Here is a 22,639-nt window from a genome sequence, read left to right on the forward strand (position 1 = left end):
TGATCTGGATTTGACCTCAACATCTTTTAAAGACAGGACTAACACATTTCAGTTCTGCTACTCTGGAAACCCCATTTTCACTTATGAAGTAAGGATAAATGTCAATCAGAATTTTTAAATGATCTATTATATCAAAGCTGCTGAAAGATCTGTGAGTAAAAAGTGATCTACTGACAGAAGACATAAACAAGTAAACAAGTTTTTGTGCTATGATGGGGACTAAATCTAGAAGCTAACGATATACAAATTTCCTTTATTTATTAGGAACATTTATTTTCATATTTAGGAATTCCATAGCAGACTTGCAGTAAACCCAAAACAGTAGACTCATGAGTAAAACCAGAATGAATGGAGTTTACTCAGGCAAGACTTCTCAACTAAAAATGAAGCACAGCCTGAGGTAACAACAGGACAATACCCAGATCTGTATTTGGGCACAGGCCAAAGTCTGGAGTGGGATCTGAGAGGGAAACAGGTCTGAGGACAGAAATAGGAACAGATCTCAGACTGAAACAGTAGAAGTAGTAATATGGGCTGAAACAGAAGCAGGGATCTCTTCAATTTGCCAACAACTAACATGACTGATGGCATTTAGTCAATAGAAAACTTATCTTAGTAATTTGAGAAGTCAATAGAAGTATTTCCCATGATTTATATGGATTTTTAGACACTTGTAATACCAGAGTAGTACTGGTATCTCTGCTGAGGCAACATGAAAAGTCACCTTGAATAAGTCCATTTTGATACAAAGGAAACAGTAGGATTGACTCCTTCTCACAGTTCCCTGGTTCAATCCTGAGCTCAGGTCTCATGTTCTCTTCATGGGTGGATTATAGCTTGGTTCTCTGTTGTAGTGCCACCTTTCAAGTACCGTGCAATGACCTGGTGTCCTCTAAACATCTTGAACCCAGTTAACCTGGGATACACTCTGGTCTTTACCAGGACAAAGTGCTGACTGAAGATGAATGTATGAACAATTCTGCAGATTGTCATCCACAAACAAATGTTTGTCCCTTCTGTATATTCTTTTGGAATTTTCATATTGTATCCTTTGGCATCTTTAAAAAAACACTACTCTCAAAACTTGACAGTTAAAAAAGTGAGAATTGACCTGTCTCGATTTTGTTATAATTTAGAATTATTTTAAAACAAGCATTGTAAGAAAGTTTCTCCTGAAGCTAGGAGCGCTCCGGAGCACTGAGAGAACAAACCAGTGTTTGGGGGGTGGGAGGGGGTGGGAAAGAGATTTTCAACATAGATAGGGGTATGCAAGAATGCTGCTTCCTCACAACTCTTATCCAGGCATTGAAGGTCAGGAAGCCTGTACATGAACAGAGGAACTGAATGTCCTGCGAGTAATCTCACAAGCAGGTCAGCCGATCCTGTCTTCTTCATACTGTCAAGATAGAGCACTAAAAAACAGGATAGACTCAAACCAAGAACATTAAATCAGAAGAGGTTAAGATAATATATAACGCAGAAATACATTTCAACAAGCATGAATCTCATTTAATTCCTGTTTAAATAAAGAAAACACAATATTCTTGTTTTGGTTTTTGTTTGATTTATTTAGATCTCCAGGAGGAAGAAACTTTCAGATGTGCCATAAGTGCAGTGCTGAACTAACTCACTATCTTAGCTTCCTTTTTCTTATCGCATATCATGCCCTCATCACACGATATCTATTAGGGACAGATTTTTTAATCTTTTGAAAACATCATATGATCTCGTAAATATGCAGAATAAACCTGAATGAATCTTTTGTGTTTAATTTAAAAAAGATCGACTCTGTGAAAGTTCATACAATGCTGCCACTCCACTTGTTTTTAACACAGTTTATTATTAAATAAATAAAACAATTCAATGTGTTTGCTGGTTTGTCGCTTAACTTATTTATCATAGAACATGATGATGAGTAGGTGCTTTGATGGGTTCTTTAGAAGTCCATCTAATGTTGTTTTCATTTCTTGCAGGTGAAACGTTCTCTGAGAACTTCAGCCACACCGAGAAATGCACACGATGCACAAACTGCGGTGGGCTGTTACGCATGGAGAAGCCATGCACGGACACTGATGATGCGACCTGCGTATGCGACTACGGCTATTTCATGTCGCAAATTACGGGGCAGTGCCAGGCGTGTACGGCATGTCCATTGGGCAGCGGCGTGCTGAGACGCTGCAGCCCCACGGAGGACACCATGTGTGAGACTTGCGTGGATGACACATACTCAGACCAGGAGAGCGAGCTGAACCTCTGCCTACCGTGCACCATCTGCGAAGATACAGAGGAACTCCAGCACTGCACCCCTGTCAGCGACACTGTGTGCCAAGGTATGAAAGTGTTGCAGTGGGGTAGTGGGTAGAAATAGTGCCCTCTGAGTTTGCCAAAATACGAGCGTTATTCATATTTATTCATTAAACAATTATTTAATCTGTGGGCATGGTGGCTTAGTGGTTAGCACATTCGCCTCACACCTCCAGGGTTGGGGGTTCAATTCCTGCCTCCGCCTTGTGTGTGTGGAGTTTGCATGTTCTCCCCGTGCCTCGGGGGTTTCCTCCAGGTACTCCGGTTTCCTCCCCCGGTCCAAATGAGAGTGTGTGTGCCCTGTGATGGGTTGGTACTCCGTCCAGGGTGTAACCTGCCTTGATGCCCGATGATGCCTGAGATAGGCACAGGCTCCACGTGACCCGAGAAGTTCGGATAAGCGGTAGAAAATGAATGAACGAATGAATTATTTAATCTGCCAGAGCTGCTGTTATAGAAAATTAATCTTCTGACCATTCAGAACCAGAATCCAGTGTAGGCAGATACTGTAAATAGAGAAATAGAGAATGCTGAGACTTGTGCCAGAAAAGCAAAGGCAACAAATGATAAAAGCATAAAAAGTAAAACAGGTGAGAAACTACTGTAGCAGATGGAAAGAGATTTCTAACAACACTTGGCCAAGCGTAAATTAAAAAATCTAATAAACCTGCCAAACAAATTTGTCACTGTAGCCAGCTGACTAGCAACCTGAATGTTAAGAGGTCAGAGGTAAACCTTGAGTGTGACCTTTAACCCCCTCCTCACTTGTTCGTCTTGTTTTTCCAACCACTGAGGATTCATCCTTGTGTGAACCTTTTTTTAAATACCTTTTTATACAAAAAAAACAAACATTTTAACCTTTTTTTATATTGAAAAACACAGTCAATGATACTTAGGCTAAATTTGCTGAGAATGTTGACAAGCTAGCTCAGAAATTGTGAAAAAGCATATCAAAATACACAATAAAGTGCATTTTGCTTCATGTTTGTTCTTGGCTTAAATCCTCTAACACCGTTTTTATTCGTCCAAACATTTTTTGAGTTAGCTAGCTGTTTTATGTGAGTAGCCACTTTTACAAAAAAAAAAAATCCATTTAGTTTCTCTGTAAAATGTATTGAAAACACATTTAGGATATTTTCATGAGGTTACAATAACCTTGTTAGCAAAGATAAATAGCCTGTGTTCTCTGTGTGCTTAATACTTTTGTAAAGCTTCGAGTTTCTGTGTACACACTACTGATAGACAGGAAACAAAAGTGTATAAAGAGTTGTGCTTTAGCCGAGTACATGACAATAATAATATTCATTTGCCACCATAAATACAAGATTTTTGCTAAGCAAAACTAGTAAAGAAAGCTTGTAAATATATAGTGAAATATTTGCTAGGCTAATAAGCGATTAAACCTAATTTCACCAGGCTATAAATATTCTGTTATTTGTTATTAGCTTACCTCTGGAAAATTGTCCGTACTGTGTGTGTGTGTGTGAGTGAATGAGAGTGTGTGTGTGTGCCCTGCAATGGGTTGGCACTGCGTCCAGGGTGTATCCTGTCTTGATGCCCGATGATGTGTGAGATACGCACAGGCTCCCCGTGACCCGAGAAGTTCGGATAAGAGGTAGAAAATAAATGAATGACTGAATGTTAATAGCTGCATCTATTCTATATTATTAGTGTGGATTGGCTAATATCCTATGGACAGGATATTAACCACAAACAGACAAACAGAGTGTGCATGCTTCATTATCTATATATTACTAAAGAATAACATGTGGTACATACAAATGAAATGCTTAAATACTTATGAAATACTGAAATTAATTTCTGATTTTCAGACTGACAAAAGGAGGTTTAAGGTGTAACATATAGATAAAAGAAAGCTAAAGAAATATTTATAGTCATCTCTCTGCCGGCCGATGTTCGGTTTTAAGCGGACATTTTGCTCTAATCTCAGTCCAGGGGGTGAAAGGTCAGAGGGTGTGAGAGGCAACCGTAGGCAATGGGTTAATGAATAGAGTGGAGGGTTTGTGTTTGTGTTCATTACATAATGTGTAAACACAATTTTAAGCGCTTAGCTGATGAAAGAAATAAAGCTAACAAGCTAGAGGTTCAGCATCAGGACAGGTCCTTATCTCCTGACTGCTGGTAGATTTTGTTCTAAACAGTCTAAATTTAAAGTGTGGTGTTGATGTTAGGATCGTGATCCAGCAGAGCAGAAGAAAGTATAGAGAAGCAATTTTATGACATGATTTTGATCTCATCTGGTCAGAATGTTCTCTTTGGCCTTGCTGTAATGAGAATGTGTGCTTTTGTCTGTGGCAATGGATAGGGGCCACACAGGAAGGCATTTGGGTTCACAGAGGAGGCTGCATGAAAGTAGTGTGTAATCTCATTAATAAACGAATCAGTTTCAGAGCTTCTACCATTAGGGTGTTTGATGAATGCCCGAAGGAGAATAGAAGACTCCCTGGAAAGAAGGGTCCAATCAATTATACCTATTTTACCATGACAGTATAGGATTTAGCATCATTGCCATATTGCTAAATCTGTGTAGCGACATTGACAAATTCAAACTATCAGCCAGTAAGAGCAAAAGAGTGAAAAAAATAAGATGAACCAATCTCCTGTTTTCCTTTCCAATTTGTTCATGTGCAATTCCCAACCACCAGCCAGATCTCCCATTGCTACAAATCAGGTAGAGTGAACCATAAAGCCAGCCGTCATCAGCCTTCTTGCACATACATGACCTTAAAGATGATTACAATTGGTTTTCAGATGATATGCCATCTAATAATATATCTGCAGGATCAAACTCATCAGAGCACTTGATCGAACCACTTATGAGTCACTCAAAAACAGTTTAAACTGAACAAATCATGGACTTTTAGATCTCAAAGCAGAGAATGTCTCCTTCCAGAGAATTTCCCCAGAGAGCAGAACGTTTTTACCCCTTCTGACCAATCCAAATCTAGAATTCAACGCTGCGCTGGTATTAGCTTAGAGAACCCATCCGAGGTATTACTTGCAGGAAGTTGCACTTGAATGGAAACCCAAGTGAATTTTATTGGACTGATTGAATGTTCCTGACTCAGAGGTTTGAAACAAAGCCATAATGGAAGATCAAGCTGATTGAGTGACTGTGTGTCTCTTGAATTCCGGTTTCTCTCTGTCATCTGATTATCACTTGGAGTGTGTGTGAGAACACATTGTACACCGACCCTCCACAGCAGTACATTGATAGAGTTATCACGGCCGGGACCGACCTTTCACCTTAGCTCGCTGCCTAATACAATGTGTGGCTTTGTGCCTGATGAGACGCTGCATTAATGTGCTTCTCTATGTCTCTTTGCCGTCCTCTCTCTAACCCCAGCTTCTTTCCATTGGCCTCCATCTCTCTGTGTCTTCTCTCGATGGTCCTTCACAATGAAGTCTATCCAGTTCGTGTTACGGCGCCTGCAGATTGCCAGCTTTTACCCCACATTACATTCTTAGAGTTTTTTAAAAAATTTTCGCAGTCACAAAAGTCCAAGAGGTGAAAACCCGAGCACGTGGCACAGCCCACGGCATTTCCCCCAGCCTCATAAATTAACCAAGGATGACCCCGAGAACAAGGGATAACATTAAACTCTACTCAATGCCAAATGTGACATTCTTTATGAAGATTGCTTGCTTGTGTCTTCTGTGGTGTTCATGGATTACTTGTTTTCTTATCTCAGCAGCTAATCTAAGCGTTCTCTGACTTGCGACATTTACCTCAAAACGTTGCCCTCACATGACATCGTGGCTGTTTCTAGTAGGAAAGAACTTTCTGAGGATGCATGCTGTGATTTTGTTTCTGTTTGGCTAGCAAGAAAATGCTTTACATTTACAGCATTTACATTTACAGCATTTGGCAGACACCCTTATCCAGAGCAACGTACATAAGTGCTTAAATCTCTAACATTGAATACATTAATGCTGGTTCACTAGGTTACATACTTAAGATACTATGAGTTTAAAACATTTTTTCAAAGTTACAATGAAAAAGTGTCAAAGGTTTTATTTTTTTTTTAAATGCAAAAGGAAAGAAGTGCTAGTTGAAGTGTTTCCTGAATAAGTAGGTCTTCAACTGCTGCTTGAAAATAGCCAGTGACTCAGCTGTCCGGACCTCTAGGGGAAGTTCATTCTACCACCTTGGTGCCAGAACAGAGAAGAGTCTTGTAGTATACTTGCCTCTTACCCTGAGAGATGGTGGAACCAGTCGAGCAGTGCTGGTAGATCGGAGGTTGCGGGGTGCAGTACGAGGAATGATGAGGGCTTTGAGGTAATGTTTTACAGTCTGTCTTTGTGAGAAATCCCTCGTTAAGTCAAGTTCCAATACCTCAAGGGTACGAAGGAAGCTCAGAGTAAACACACATCTTTGTCCAGTTGACTAAACAAGCAGTTTTCATCATCAACAATACATTTTATTTTACAAAACCATGAGGTCATTCAACTAATGAAATCAAAAAGGATGAATCAATGAATGTCTGTAAAAACGCTTGAAAAGCATCTTTCAGCTGCTACAGATGCCAGATACTGATTTATAATTCAAACACTAGACTCATCCATCCATCAGAGCATCCTTCTATTTTCTGTACTGCTTATCCTACACAAGGTCACAGGAAGCTTCGAGCCTGCCCCTGAGATTCAAAGCACATGGGGGGGTAGCACTTTGTACCAACCCGTTAAAAGGCACAAGATAAATTTAGAGATGCCAGTTGGGCTAGATGTAGACTGGGGAGGAAACGCATGAGGTACAGGGAGAGTTGAACAAATGCAGGGGGGGTATGGTGTCTTAGTGGTTGGCACATGGTGGTGCACCTCTGAGGTGGATTTAAATCTTGCCTTCATCTTGTGTGCACAGAGTTTGCATGTTGTCCTTGTGCTTTTTTGGTTTCCTTTTGGGGTGTTGTAGGATGATTGGCATGATGAAAATTGTTTGTAGTGTGTTGTGACTGTGTGCAATAGTATCTTCTGATTGGCATCCTGTCAAATCCAGGGTATCCCCTGCATTGTGCTTCAAGTCCCCTGGGATAGGCTGCACATTCCCCTTCAGCACTGTGTAGGATAAGCAGTACAAAACAAGGATGGATGGACCAATTGTAAAAACAAACAAACAAACAAACAAACAAACAAACAAACAAACAAACAAACAAACAAACAAACAAACAATAGTCCAACTTAAAAGCTATTGTTTATTTGTTTATGAGGGACTCCTAATACAGTACATATGTATACAAGCTTTTGTTCTGTATAAAGGGTGTGACTTGAACTTTAGAGTTTCTCTCATTTAGGACATTCAACATCCAAAGCTTATGGAGAAATTCATTTTTGTTTTATGCTTGTATGTGATAGATTTGTATACAAAGCTGCAGCGTCACACCTACTGTATGCATGAAGAGAACGAGTGAAAAGAAAGGTGAAACAGATGTACTCTTGAGATAAAGATGGAGAAAAGAAAGGAAACAGAGCGAAATAATAGATGCGAAACAGCAAATGCAGTAGATAGGAGAGATGAAGTTTCTCTCCTGCATTATCACGTTTCACTGCCTGACCGTTGAAAACATTTCTGCTGTAGGTAACCTGGCTACACACACACACACACACACACACACACACACACACACACACACACACACACACACACACACACACACACACACACACAGAAAGATTTTCTTTTCTGGCTGGCATGATGGGGCTTGCTCTCATGGCAGTTATGTAGTTAGTTCTCTATAAACAAAATAACACGAAATGGGGGATGGCTGTGGGGGATCAAATCATTTTCTGCATCGTCACACATAAGCGAAGCAGACTGTTACACAAGCACTAACATGTGACTATGTTTTTATGTGTGTGTGTGTGTGTGTGTGTGTGTGTGTGTGTGTGTGTGTGTGTGTGTGTGTGTGTGTGTGTGTGTGAAAAACGTTTTCATTTTGTACATTAGTTCATGTCAGTGAACTCTAAATAATTATTCAGTAGAAGAAGACCTTTATCATAGGCATGCGCCATATTGTGTAGGGTATTCATTGATACTGATGCTGCTATCGGTCATTTTTGGTAAATTTTTCTTGCAGAGAAACCGTCATGCCTAAAACACTTCAGTTTTTCACTCAAGCAGCCTACATAAACTGAAATAGACAAAATGTCCCATGGTGTTTCTAACTGATTAATACTAAGTCTATGATTCATTACATTAGCAGGATCAGTGAGTGCTAGCAATGTCTTGGTAAAAAAAAATAGATGCTTGCAGCTCTTTCTCTTTATTCAGTTAGGAACTTATTACAAAACATTGCCTTCGGGGGGCTTTCAGCACAAAGGTTATGAGTTTGTTCAAATAATATTCTAATTTCCACAGTATTTACAGGTTTCATAATGGGTGGAGTTTCACATGTTCTCTCTTCAACTTATCTGGATTTCCTTCGGTGGGGTTCTACATACTGATAGATGGATAAGTGTGTGTGTGTGTGTGTGTGTGTGTGTGTGTGTGTGTGTGTGTGTGTGTGTGTGTGTGTGTGTGTGTGTGTGTGTGTGTGTGAAGCTTGGATCCTTTTATAGGCTCCTGTCAGAAGTGCTTACTGAAGATGGACAAATCATTTTGACACAACTAAACAGAAATGGCTTTTTTTTTTCCAAATGTCATTCTGGGTCAACGCTTAAATTTATGGTGTCACTGGACTTTCATTGGTGACCAGATATGACATCTTACAACAAGGCATTGTTTTTTTTATTAACAACAAGCTAGCCGGCTAGTTAGATACGGCTATATTCAGTGCTTCCTCTATCTTGGCTGTTCTGAAGCAATCTCGGTGTTGCCTGTGCAGTGATTTGATTGGCTTTGCACTAGCTTTGTTTGAGGAATTGTGGGAATTGAAACTCTGAGGGCTTTGGAACAGCACAGAACGACAAATACAACTCAAATCGAATTCATTACAACATAAGACATATTGTTGCTAGATTTTCCCATAGACATCAAATCTATCAAGAAATTATTCACATTTTTTTTTCATTTCACAGAATCCCAGTTAACTGATATTTGGAGAACACTTGAAAACCAAGCCAATAAAGTGCAACCCAATAGAGTGTAACCCAATCTCTTTAAAAACCTCTCTGAAGTGGCTGAGTCCATCTGCTTTCTTTTAGAGTGTAATTACTGTTTCTAATGAGAAATCCTCCAAACTCTCTCTCTCTCTTCTTCTTCTCTTTCTGTCTTTTCTTTTACCTAAACAAAATCCAGGGAAGTCTGATGGATAAAATAACAATAAAATGACCTTCATGTGTTGTGGTGTAAAAACACGGAGATGAAGTGAAGCGAGGAAAGGAGGAGAAGTGAGAAAAGGAGAAGTGGGATGAATGAGACAAGCAAGACGGGAGTCTGGCCTTTATCGATGGAGGCCGACTGAGCTATGCATATGAAAGATGGGAAGATAAAAAGAGAGCGACAGAAAGAAAGAAAAGAGAGAGAGAGAGAGAGAGAGAGAGAGAGAGAGAGAGAGAGAGAGGGCAAAGAAAAGACTGAGAGTGTTTTGTACACCACAAAGAGGATCTCTGTCCACACTGGTGTCTGGTGTCCTGTCCCTTAGGAGAGACACTGTGTGTGTGTGTGTGTGTGTGTGTGTGTGAGTGAGTGTATTGATATGGTGTATGTATGGCACACTGGGAAAAGGAAACAGGGAGTGGTCATAATCCAAAAACACCCCAGAATATAAAAAAAGACCTTCAAAGAATGCTAATAACAGATTTAAAGAAAGTTCATATTGATTTCTGTAAGAAGTTTGTTTAACATTTAAAGAAGGAGTCTCCAGTGCAAGAGCTTTAATATTCAGCAGTAAATCTGTAACAGATAGATCAGAAAAGCACAGATAGATGCAGTATTTCTAGAAGGATGGTGGACCTGTGTGGTCCCTTCTGCTCCCCCAACAACCCCCACCCCACCCCCGAGGTGCCCATTCTCCGCCCTGTGCCTGGAATATCAGATGATCCTCAATATGTGTATCCATCTGTCCCTGCAGCCAAACATCCTGTAGCTTGAGGCCCATTATTGAGCCTGCTTTAGTGTGCATTAGCCTAGACTCAGAGTAAGAGTGTGTTTATTATGGCTTCAGATCGAATCATGTCTAATCTCATCTACTGCTCCATCTCTCACTCACCCCAGCTTTCCACTGCAGGCCAAATAAAAGCAGCCGTGGCGATAATTTTATTTTCTCCTTGCTTTGTTTTTCCTTTACATTGCCTGAGGTCTGATGTCACTTCCAGTATAAATGCTTTTCTTAAACATTTCTTCCTGACAATGGAACAAAAAGTGCAACTTCTTTATTTATCTGAGAACAATTTTTACAGATTACTCATTATTATGCTAGCCTTCATTCATTCATTCATTTATTCATTTTCTACCGCTTATCCAAACTATTCTCGGGTTACGGGGAGCTTGTGCCTATCTAAGGCGTCATTGGGCATCAAGGCAGGATACACCCTGGATGGAGTGCCAACCCATTATGCTAGAGTGAATCTTCCCTCAGTGTGTGTTACACTGCCCTGTGATACAGGATGAGCAGCAGTTTTAAAAACATGTGATGCTGGCTTAGTCTGTCTTAGCTTGTGAAGTTAGGAGCTGTCGTTTGATAAGGGAGAGCTGGCTTGTAGTTGAGAATTGCCAACAGTCGACCATATTGGGGAGAAAAAATAAAATTTTTACACTTTTTTGACTGAAAGTTTTAATTCATATGTGTTCATATATATATATATATATATTTACCCCCTTCTTCTAGAAATGAGCCTTCTGAATGCTTCAAGCACACCGCTGTTCCCTGAGGAGCCATCAGACCCTCCATTTGAATTCACCAATTTTCCACCGGAAGTTCTACCAGAATCCACAGAGAGCATGCCGACAGTTGTCCCTGAATCTAAAAAACTGGGCCTGGGTTATAATCTCATTCCACTCTATGCCTCCATTGTACCCACTGTGTTGCTTGGCCTCATTGCCTTCATTATCATCAAAAGGTGAGTGGAAAGTCCTCCCTCTTCAACATCCCCAGTCATGTTTCACCTCCCCTTCCCCTGCACATTTCACTCAATTTAATTCAATTAAATTTATTTGCATAGTGCTTTTAACAATTCCCATAGTCTCAAAGCAGCTTTACAGAAGAATGGAAACAGAAGAGAGAGGGAAAAAAGAAATAATAATAATACATATAATAATAATAATAATAATAATAATAATAATAATCATCATCATCATCATCATCATCATCATAAGGATAAAAATAAATCAAAGAATACAAACAATTCAAGTTTAAAACTAATTTTAAAAATATTAACTTTAAATTTATGATATTATATATCTATCTGTATTCCTAATGAGCAAGCCGGAGGCAATGGCAGCATGGGAAAAACTCTGATAGTTGATAAAAGGAAGAAACCTTGAGAGGAACCAAGCTCAGAAGGGAACCCATCCCCATTTGGGTGACACTGGACAGGAAATGATGTAAATGTAAATAATGTAATTTCTACAACAGTTTATAAGCACAACTGAGAGCTCCTGAGGAACTAATGAGTCATCGTAAACTCTAGACCAGACCATACAGCTGACTGACACAACATTGGTTCAAAGAAGGCATGACAGTCTCCGGGCTGCTCCATCCACAACAATCCCATGAGTCACTGGCTCCATCCTCCTCCTCCATTCACAATAACATTTCACACACACCCCACACCCAGTTACCAGTCACATTTCACCCGCACCCTGTCAAATTTCACCTCCCCATCTCTCATACCCAGCCACATTTAAGTCTCCTTCTTCAATTAATTTCACTTATCACCCTCCTCCCCTAGACCAAGCCACATTTAACTCACCCCCCCCCCCCCACTCAGTTACAACCTTCACCCTAACCCTTCATTTAATAGAATAGAATGGGGCATAGAAGCCTTTATTATTACAGCATAGTGGAATTCTTTTCTTCACATACCCCAACTGAGGAGGTTGGGGTCAGAGTGCTGGGGGCAGTGATACAGCCCCCCTGGAGCAGGGAGGGTTGAGCAGCTTGCATCTTGAGCATCTTGGGCAGCTTGCTCAAGGGCTGAGTGGGCAGCTTAGCTGTGCTGGGCCTTGAACCCCGATCCTCCGATCAACAACCCAGAGCCTTAACCAGTGCCCCGACACACATCCTCCACACACATCCTTTCACATTTCACCTCCCCCCACACTCAGCCAAATTTAACTCCACCTCCCTGATACCCAGTCACATTCCCCCCCACTCCCACCCCACCCACACTTCCATATTGTATGCTTATAGGGCTTACCCTGTGTTAGAGTTTTTGGGTTCACTCAGAAGATATGCCAAGATTTATTCAGAATACATCACCCTTTCTTCTGACGAGGAAGTCTGAATGAGAGAGAGAGAGAGAGAGAGAGAGAGAGAGAGAGAGAGAGAGAGAATCGAGGGAAACCACAGCATGTATCACTTTAAAGCTACGACTTTGTTATCAGTGTCTTTAGGAATCCCAGATATTGTTTAAGTCCTCATCCTTCAGCCGCTGCATTAATATTAAATGAGCGTTTTCTCATTTTCACTGCCAACAGCTTGTCCAGTTAATGTAAAGGAGATGGGATTTGAGTATAGTTAAGAGCGTTTCTAAGTGTTGGATATCAAATCTGGGACATGTGAAATATTTAAAGACGCAGCTTGAAGCCTTTGACCTGCTTAGGAAGAGCAGGAATTCTGTTGTCTAAAACATTAGCATGTATTGATCCTCCAAGGCAGGATCAATACATGCTAATTTAATGCTAATTTACCTGCCTTGGAGGATCAATACATGCTAATGTATTGATCCTCCAAGGCAGGATGATCAATTTAAAGTAACCAGTACGTGTTGTAAAAAAAATAGCAATACTGCAGATATTATTACTAAACTAGAATGTACATTTCTTGAAGAAAATGTGAATGGTGCTTGCACGTGTCAAATCTCGGCACTCGGTTGCTAGGGTGAAATTTTAGGAATTTCCCATTCAAGTCTATGGGACTTTTTTGGCCGCTTTTATGTCCACTGTGTGAACATCATTAGTTGGATCGCTTATAAAAGTCAAAGCACACTTCTCCCCAATGAGCCGGTCGATTTGACACCATCCGTCTGTGTTGCACAAGTTACGCGCCGAAGTTTTGTACGGAAAAAGAATAATCTGTATGCAAGATAACAAGAATGTTGCTTTGCAAGCACCATTAATAATACCAAAAGTTGTAAGTTAGGGTTAAACACAGTTGTATTGTGCTTAAGGTCTTTCTGTCTTTTATGCAAGGTACACTCTAATGGCTATAACAGAAAGGACAGGATTATTATGTCTGTTTCTATTTATGAGAAGGCAGTAAGATTCTGGCAGATTTATTTACTGTACCTTTTTTAAAGCGAATACAGCATGAAGAATTTGGACACAACAGAAATGGGTTTGATTTATTTGATGATGGGAAAGCAGGAAGCTTCTGGAAACACCTTCTCAAAACTTCCTGGCCATGTAATGTATAACAGACACTGCGAATAACGTTTTATTTCCCACATTATCTTGTATCATTGAGTTAGTAAGTAAAATCTATGCAAATAAGTAAGAACATAAGTGTAAGTAAATGAGTAAACAAATGATTATGATGATTATGTAAATTATATAAATAATAGGTGAGTCAATAAAGTAACAAATACATGAATGAATAAATATTAATAATATGTAATATATAATGAATAATATGTAATAATATATGAATAAATTAAAGTAGTAAGTTTTTGTTGAAAATCACACTTTTACAGTGTTATCACCACATTTCGGTGACCAGCATATACACTGTAACGATATCAGGTGAAAACCAGGATGTAGCAACACAAACGGCTGGGTAGATAGAGTCAGGCAGCAAAACTATCATGGAAGTGCACACTAAAGCGAGGTCAGATATTGACAAACAAACGACAGGTTGACTACACGTCAAATTTAAAAAGAGTAGAAAGCTCTGAAAGATAACAGAACCTCCTCAGATGCTGAACGACAGACCTGAAGTTTTTTTATTCACTGATAAAAATTAAAGCATGGGACAAGTTGTTATTTAAACATTTAGGGTTGTTGAGACAAAAATATGCAAATAAGATGATGTTAAGCCAGGATTTAGGAGAGAACAATGTACATATTCTGAAGAGCCAGGATTAAAAGTTAATCCCGGGTAAAGTATGAGCAGTGTGAAATGTCTAAGATAACCCAGGATTCTGTTTATCTGAAGTTCAACAATCACACAAAGAAATATTTCAGGTCCTTTAGTGGTTGAAACTGTCTCTCTGTCTGAACTCAGCCTTGAGCATAGCAGATGTAAGGATTTAAAGTTTAAATTTTGAATTATAATTGTTGTTTTTCCCATACTCAACAACCACAAGAAATTTTGCTGCTTGAGGAAAAGCACTATATGGTCTATATATTAGTGTCCGATATTAATCCTGTCCCTGATCCACAGTACTGCCTTTTAACTGGAGCTAGGCGAATATGGCTCTAATTCTAAATAATCATCTGATCTAAATGCACAAATGCATTCAGCTTAATGACCCATTAGGTCTGTGCTGGGTCTGAGCTCTCATACTCATGTGTGTGTGTGTGTGTGTGTGTGTGTGTGTGTGTGTGTGTGTGTGTGTGTGTGTGTGTTGCGTATCAGGTGGAAGTGCTGCAAACACAACAAACAAGACTGTAGTAATCGATCAGGCACAGAGAACCCAAGCCAGACACCGTCGCCCGAGGGAGAAAAACTGCACAGTGACAGTGGCATCTCTGTAGATAGCCAGAGTTTACAGGAAGGACAAGGACTGCAACAGACAGGTATACACACACACACACCCATCACACACACACACAGAGCTCTAGGTATAGCTATGCTTAACTAAACAGTCATTGAAACTTTAAATGAAATCATTGCTCCAAGAACTCTTACTTGAATTTCTACATACGTCTATTATTGTGAGCAAGAAACCAAGAATGTGGACTGGGTGGATTTTTCAGTGATTCCTTCAAATTTTGTTGAATAATTAAGATTTCTCAGCTTGCAAAAAGTTTTTGCTTTGAACTCTCTTTCTGATCAAGAAAGAGATCTCTGTTGTAAGATTTATTAAAGTTTCCCCAAAGAGACATCTGAAGGAGCATTAAGTACGTACAGTATTTGTTTATACAAAGAACTGGTGAAACTGGACCAGTGTAACATCGCCATATCTAATCTTGTAATTTAATCAAGCTAAACAAGTCATGTAAACATGTATGTGGCTTATGTAAAGTGTGGCTTATGTAAAGTTTATTTAAAGTCTACTGGATATGTTCTAGGAACAAGAACATTATTTCCTGCTACTTTTGAAATCCCTGCTACTAGAGAAATGTAGAACATGTTTTGAAAAAGATTTCAACGTGGAAAGCTGGACATTGTTGCTAGGCAACCGGAAGCCCAGCACAGTACTGTATAGCTAACAAGATGATGCCAAGGATGATACTAGACTGTTAATAATCTGTAAGATGTAACATATTAGAACTTCATAAAACTGTGAATTAACGTATAAAATCTCTGTCTATCTCAGTGTTGAAGATCGACGGTGGCCTGAGTTTGCCTCTGCATGCTTGTGAAGAGCTGGAGAAGCTCGTCAGCGATGAGGGACCAATAGAAAACGACTGGTCCAGCCTGGCTGGCTTGCTTGGCTATGAAGAAGAGCGCATCGCATCTTTTGGCCAGGAGGAGAGGCCAATCCAAGCGCTGCTGAATGACTGGGCGAGCCATGACTCTGCCAGTGTCGATGCACTTTGTGCTGCCCTGAGGAAGATTAACCGGGAAGATCTCGCTCAGTGTATCATGCCCAAGTCCACGGCTACCTCCGTTGTGTGAGGAGAAACACCCTTATGCACCCTTTAGCTCCCCTGCTTACACAACACAACCACATACTACACAAATGTATTAAATGGTCCATCATGCTCATTTCAAATATTAATGCCACCAAGCCTAAACTTCAGGTTGTCAGATTTACAGCTAAAATATATTATTAGCATCATCAAAGCCTCTGCTTTTACACAGCATCGAATTCAATTATTTCTCACTTTACACTGATTAAGGCTGAAGCAAAATGGGCAAAGCAAGTTGAACACAGGACTTTTCTTGTTTTATTTCTTCACTGGCACATGCCTGAAAATGCCGGGTTATAATTATCACATTAATCGTTGTGGTTGAATTAAACAAAATGGCTTCTTCCCTTATTATTTGACAGCTAACAGCACTTGATATAGTGCATCCGATTATTTTGCATTAAATTTTTTTAACAAACGAAGACACAACATACTAAACTGAAGTCAGAGTTAAAATCTAAATATTATTCAATATTATTCTCCTCTAAAGAAAACATGGCCAATGTTTAAAGACTATGCGTGCACACTTTATTAATAAAGTGTGAAATTTCACTAAATGATCCTCATTAAATACGCTTAACTCCACATATGGCTCTTGTAGCGATTTCGGTAACAACAGCCTGAAAATCAAGCCAAGCTGTATGAACACATAGTGAGTCTGTCCTTCGTCTTCTGTTCATGAATCCACTCAGACAATGCTTCAGGACCCAAATCAATCTCTCCAATCCTGTCTGTACAGATAACACAATTAGAATCTTTACCTCCGGTGCTCACCCTTCAGCTAATCAGCGTTTCATCGAATCTGTTTTTCCGTATTCACTTACAGTAGAAAAAAAAGCAGAACAACTGTGTAAAATATGCCATAAATATGCAATGTCGAACAGTATGCAAGTGAATAACTAAAGCCATGTTGCCCAGAGGCGGAGAGGCTGCTGGCACCACAAACTGCCTGGATCAACTTCAAAGGAGAAAGTCAAGCCTCTGATAAAGAAATTTATAGATGCTCTGGTGTAAGAAGGAGAGGGAAAATAACACTTGTGTGTGTGCGCTAATGCTAACAGATTTTTATTTTTTGTTTTATTTTTTACTTTTTTATTTTTTGCTTTATTTTATGACTAGTTGTTGCCATGGTAACTCTTTGTTGCCATAATCAATTTTTTATTTCCCTATGATTACAATTTTTTGCCACTTTGTTGCAACGGTAACACTTTTTTCATGATACCTTTTCTATTGCCATGGTAACTAACTCTTTGTTGCTGTGGTTATCCAACATTATGATTATTTCCATAAGCCAAAATATCTGTAATCACTAACAAGCATCTTTTTTCCGTTTTCCGGTTATTTGTCAGTTTTTCATTTGACATTTGATGTGAAGCAGGAAAGGTTTAACAGACAGAAAGGTTTAAAAGTGTCGGTGTTGTGGTGGTCCAATTTAAAATACAAGGAAACTTAGTATACTGTTTTTTTTTTTTTGTTGAACAGGAAGGTAAGTTGATCCCAGTAGTTACCTGGCCAGGGTCATCACCATGACAAAAGAGCTTGGTCAAACCACCATGACCTACATCAAAATGACAAACACACGCTCTGGAAACACACACACACACACACACACACACACACACACACACACACACACACACACACACACACACACACACACACACACACACATACACACACTAACCAAAGCAACCCTATCAGAACAATTCAGGTTAACTAAAATCAAATGAACAAAATGAAGGCTTTATTAATTAAGAGAAACAGGACACCACGTAAACAACACACATTGACACTGACTGCATTGATACAAACCAGAAACAACAAAGAACGCAACTAGCATTTGATCACAGCATGCTCTTCTCCAGGCATTTAGGCTGATCTGAAATCAGATCAGAGTTTAAGAGCCGAGGCCGTATAACTTAGGTGGAAGTTTGATTCTTCATTTTTGCACTGGAATTATGACGCTCAAAATCTCACTGTATAAATCAGCTCAGTCAGCTTTTTTTTCAGATGGAGCTGTTCAGTGTCTCAAACAGACCTGCTGATGTGGTTAAAATAATAAACATGCATAGAGCTAATATGTGTTGTACCATTAAATTGCTAAGCTGAAACATATTAACAGGCCATTTAGAATGCAGGCAGTTTTAACATAGCTATGCCTTTTTTCAAACATTTAGACAGTGCTAAGATAGTCAGGCCTGATTAATGGAATAAACTCTGTGGATGCTAAAACACCTTTAAACATGTTATAGATTTAGTGCATAATGCTAACCTGGTGGATATAAACTTCCATTGCTTTTAGCAACATTATCCCTGATCCAAAACTCTAACAAAACACAGGCCTCCAAAATCAACTACATTTGGTGTACATTTCCTTTTTATCCAAACTGTTCAAGCCTTCAACTCTAATGACTTTCGACAAGTTAATGATGATGTGTGTTACTAATGAAAGTACTGAGCTAAGGGAAAAAAGAGAAACAGATATCCAGAGGCGCAGAATTATCCTAAGGTTTTACATTAGTGACACTTTTAAACCTTCTTAGACATAAGAACTAACATTTGTCCTCCACTGTAGAGCGTTACTATGCTATGTGTCATCTCCACAAAGGATTTATAGTTAACTGAAAGGTAAAAAGATGTTTAGACTTAATCGGCCTTTTCACGATGAATAGGAGATGACAGGAAACCTGTGTAAGAGGTCGAAGGTGTACGGTTCTCTTTTGATTCTGACAGCATGGAATGACTGGCCGTAAATCCTCAGGAGTCAGTCGAAGGAGAAGCGATAAACTGGTCCGGCCTCAAATTTTTATTTTAATTCAGTCACCTGTTCTTTGGGTTATACTTTTGAAATCACCAGTGTGCTAAATGGTCACTTGGTATTTATTTTATTTTTTTTACAAAATGTAATTACCTTTACATAAAATAAATGATATCAAATGTTGAAATGGATTGGAAAATTCGCTTCAAGCTTCATATAGCTAACAAAATATGGAAGTAAATTCCGTTCATTTCAAATTACATGTGAATACTCATAATGGTATCTATGATTTTTCTAAATTTGTGTTTAAAAGTTTGCTTTGTGAATCTGGAGAATAATAAAACTCAAACAGGAATACTTGCAGGTTCTAACAGTGAGATATTAAAAATAACTCCGACAGGAATAATCTGAGATACTAATAAAAATCAGGCAAGTATAATCTGAGATACCACTAATAAATCAGAGAGGCAGGAATAATCTAAGTGGTTGAGGCTCTGGGTTGTTGATTGGAAGATTGGGGCTCAAGTCCTAGCACTGCCAAGCTGCCCCTGAGCATGGTTCTTTTCACCTTCTTTGCTTCAAATGCACTGCATCATGGCTGACCCTGTGCTCAGACGCCAACTTCCAAAATTGGCATATTCAAAGAAAGAATTTTTAATTGTGCTGTAAAGTATATGTGACAATAATAAAGCTTTCATCTTCTAATAAATCAAATAGGAATAATCTGAAATAGTAGAAATAAATTAGACAGGTATAATCTCAGATTAGGGTACATTAAATTTTTTTTTTTTAAGTTTTGTCATATAGTCATTCTATATGGCTTAAATATCAGCAACCTCTACACCTATATCAGCAAGTCTGCTTATAACATTTTGGGTGAAATAGACTTCCAATGTGTGTTAGCTATATTAGCCTCACAACTAATGTGTAGTGATATTGTTTAATCCAGTGCAGGAATAATGAAGCAAACATCACACACTGGGGACTATTTTTATGGCCAGGATTTTTTTTGCAGCAAATTGTTCTTTTAATTCGCAAAGGAAACCATTTTTTTTAACACTTTTTCTTTTTTTGAGATTTTCTTTACCAGTAATGTTGTAATACACACAATCATATTGTATAAATATCTAACTTGTTATGAAGGTGTCCCCTTTTGTAAGAGGGAGTTTACTAAGAAGTGTAATTAGGTTTTTGCTTTCTGTCTTTTTTCTTTACTGTTATTATTATTTCATTATATTTTTTAAACAGATTAGGGTGTAGCACTTAAAACTATAAATACTGTATATGGAGTCTCACAAGTGCCTGAAAGGATCATCAGGTTTGTGTTGTTGTTAAAATCTATTTTTTGTATTTTTCTAAAAATGTATTGTTCTTTAACTTCAGTTACTCAGCACAGAGAGACAACCAAGTCTCGATTTCTAGAACATCAGAAACCAAAAGGTTAATTAAGGGGCGGAGCTTGAGTTGACCACATCACTGTGAAATCTTAGAATACTGGTTTTAATTACCCACTTTAATCATTTAATTATGTTAGATTATTAAACTGGCCATCCACCTACTCTGAGATAACCCAGCTAACATATGAGCTTTGCTAATATTTAACAAATGTTTGACCTGTTTCGCTAGCTACCTAGCAAGATAACATTATGCAAAGTATTATATTGTATCGTCAAAACATAATATACAAAGACACTAGCAAGCTTGCTAACTGCGTAATAATATTTAATGTATATTATCCTTTTTGGAAGTAATTTAATGCAAATTTGTGATGCACACAATCCAATTTTGACTAAACTGGTGAACTGATTAAATTTTACTTAAACTCAGCCCCTTGTTGCCTGAACAATACCTTTCTTTGTGGAAGGCTGATGTTATTTCTGTCATAAAATTGTAATTAACACTTTCATTTTTTATGTTAGTTATTCTTGAAGCAGAGATGTGCAGTGTCGAATGTATTCTTTCTTTTTTTTTTTTTTTGAGAAAAGGCCTGAAACCAACCAAATTATTATTTGCTGGTCTTGGTAAAACAAGAAGCAAATATCATCGTTTTCATTCATGCACTTATATAAGTAGCATAATGGATGATGGAGATGAAGTTAAGGAGATAGAGGAGGAGACACCAGGTAGCTTGTGGGTAATTTATTCTGGAAGTGTTCTGAATGGGGATATAATGTATAAAATTCTGAATGTTCCTTGTATTTACTTCTAATGTACACTGTATCATATAGAAATGTGAATTTGCTGATACTCTTGAATAAAACAGCCAAGAAACAAGGAAATAAACTCATTTGAGTTGCAACACCATATTCATGTCAGGTCATTTTTCCTTGACTCAGGATAGGGGCTTAATTTGGGATGTGGTAGGTTTGAATCCCAGGTCCAAAAGTTTGAATCCCAGGTACAGCATGCTGCCATCACTGGGCCCCTGCGCAAGGCCCTTAACCCTCAGCTGTATAAAGAGATAGAGAAAAAATGTAAGTCTGTCTGGATAAGCGCATCTGCCATATGCAGTAAATGTAAGGTCTAAAAGTCAAATTGTACATTTGAAGAAAAAAAAATACTTTTTCTTTATCGAAGATGGTTCTATTTGAAATACAGATATATTTTATTATTTAGCTGTTATTGACACAAACAAGGCAGTGTGATGAGTTTTAACAATAGAACATTCATTTGAAATCTACACTTTCATGATTGACAGGGGCTTTCAAATCCAGCACTGTAGACAGACGCTGATGAAGGGAAATATTAGCAGAGGACATGTACTGTCTTGTTTTGGTCTGTAGCCAGAGAATGGTCTAGAAATTGATCCTGAAAGCAATTAGAACTAAAATACCTCAGTAATTTTACGTTTGTACCTGAAAGCACTTTCAACTCAAGTGCAGGGATTTTGTGTTCTGTACCACAGGCTAGGATGCAGCTAGCTCGCACTCACCACTGAGCTCTTAGCTCTTCAATCACATGACACATTGTGGTGAGACACAAATAGGATGCGGAAGAATGACTTCCAAAGCAAAACAGAGGAAGGATATATTTCATGAAATAAATCAATGAAATAAATATATGTGCAAATGCACACAAGCAACACATCCTCACAGGGTTTATTAATAATAAATTGCCAATTCCACAGTTGTCTCTATTCAGGAATGGAGCTTGTGAATCAGTTTAAACAAAATATAGTTTACAATATAGTTATAATTTTTTTTATTACTAAGAAAAACATAGTATACAGTTAAGCATGTTGATGGCAGAATTTGCTAAAAAGCATGTAACTCTATATTTATCCAAACTTTATTTTAACCTTTACTTACCTTTCCTTTTCTTACCTGCGGTTAGCTCCAATGTGCTGTCTGATACACGAAAATGTGAAAAATGATTTTTTCCTGTCAGGTGAAGCCGTCACATTATCCTGAAAAAGTGAAACACTAAAAAACGCTCATGGAAGTTACATAATTCAAATGCTTAAATCAGTTTCATGTGATTAGCACCAACATACCACATGACATGGGTATGTTAGCGCATAGCTTGCGTTTAACTTGTAGCTACAATGCGACGAAACCTGTTAATCAGCAGTGAAGGAGGTCTTTCATTTGACTTGGTGTGAATAACTGTTGGTGTGGAGGAGATCAAGACTCGTGACTTGGTGTGAGTGCTGAGCCTGAGGA

The 22,639-nt window shown here is 38.6% G+C and overlaps 1 protein-coding gene across 1 annotated transcript in view; it reads left to right on the forward strand.

Moving 5' to 3' along the window:
• The window catches only part of ngfrb (nerve growth factor receptor b), a 40,068-nt gene extending 18,787 nt beyond the window's left edge, over nucleotides 1-21,281 (forward strand). The window contains exons 3-6 of the mRNA XM_027176955.2: nucleotides 1,974-2,330; nucleotides 11,091-11,322; nucleotides 15,000-15,160; nucleotides 15,904-21,281. Of these exons, the coding sequence (XP_027032756.1) occupies nucleotides 1,974-2,330; nucleotides 11,091-11,322; nucleotides 15,000-15,160; nucleotides 15,904-16,205 (1,052 nt within the window). The 3' untranslated portion in view covers nucleotides 16,206-21,281. The remainder of the gene's footprint in view (nucleotides 1-1,973; nucleotides 2,331-11,090; nucleotides 11,323-14,999; nucleotides 15,161-15,903) is intronic.
• The last annotated feature ends 1,358 nt before the right edge of the window (nucleotides 21,282-22,639 follow it).

This window comes from Tachysurus fulvidraco, chromosome 8 (assembly GCF_022655615.1).
Source record: "Tachysurus fulvidraco isolate hzauxx_2018 chromosome 8, HZAU_PFXX_2.0, whole genome shotgun sequence".
Taxonomy (NCBI): domain Eukaryota; kingdom Metazoa; phylum Chordata; class Actinopteri; order Siluriformes; family Bagridae; genus Tachysurus; species Tachysurus fulvidraco.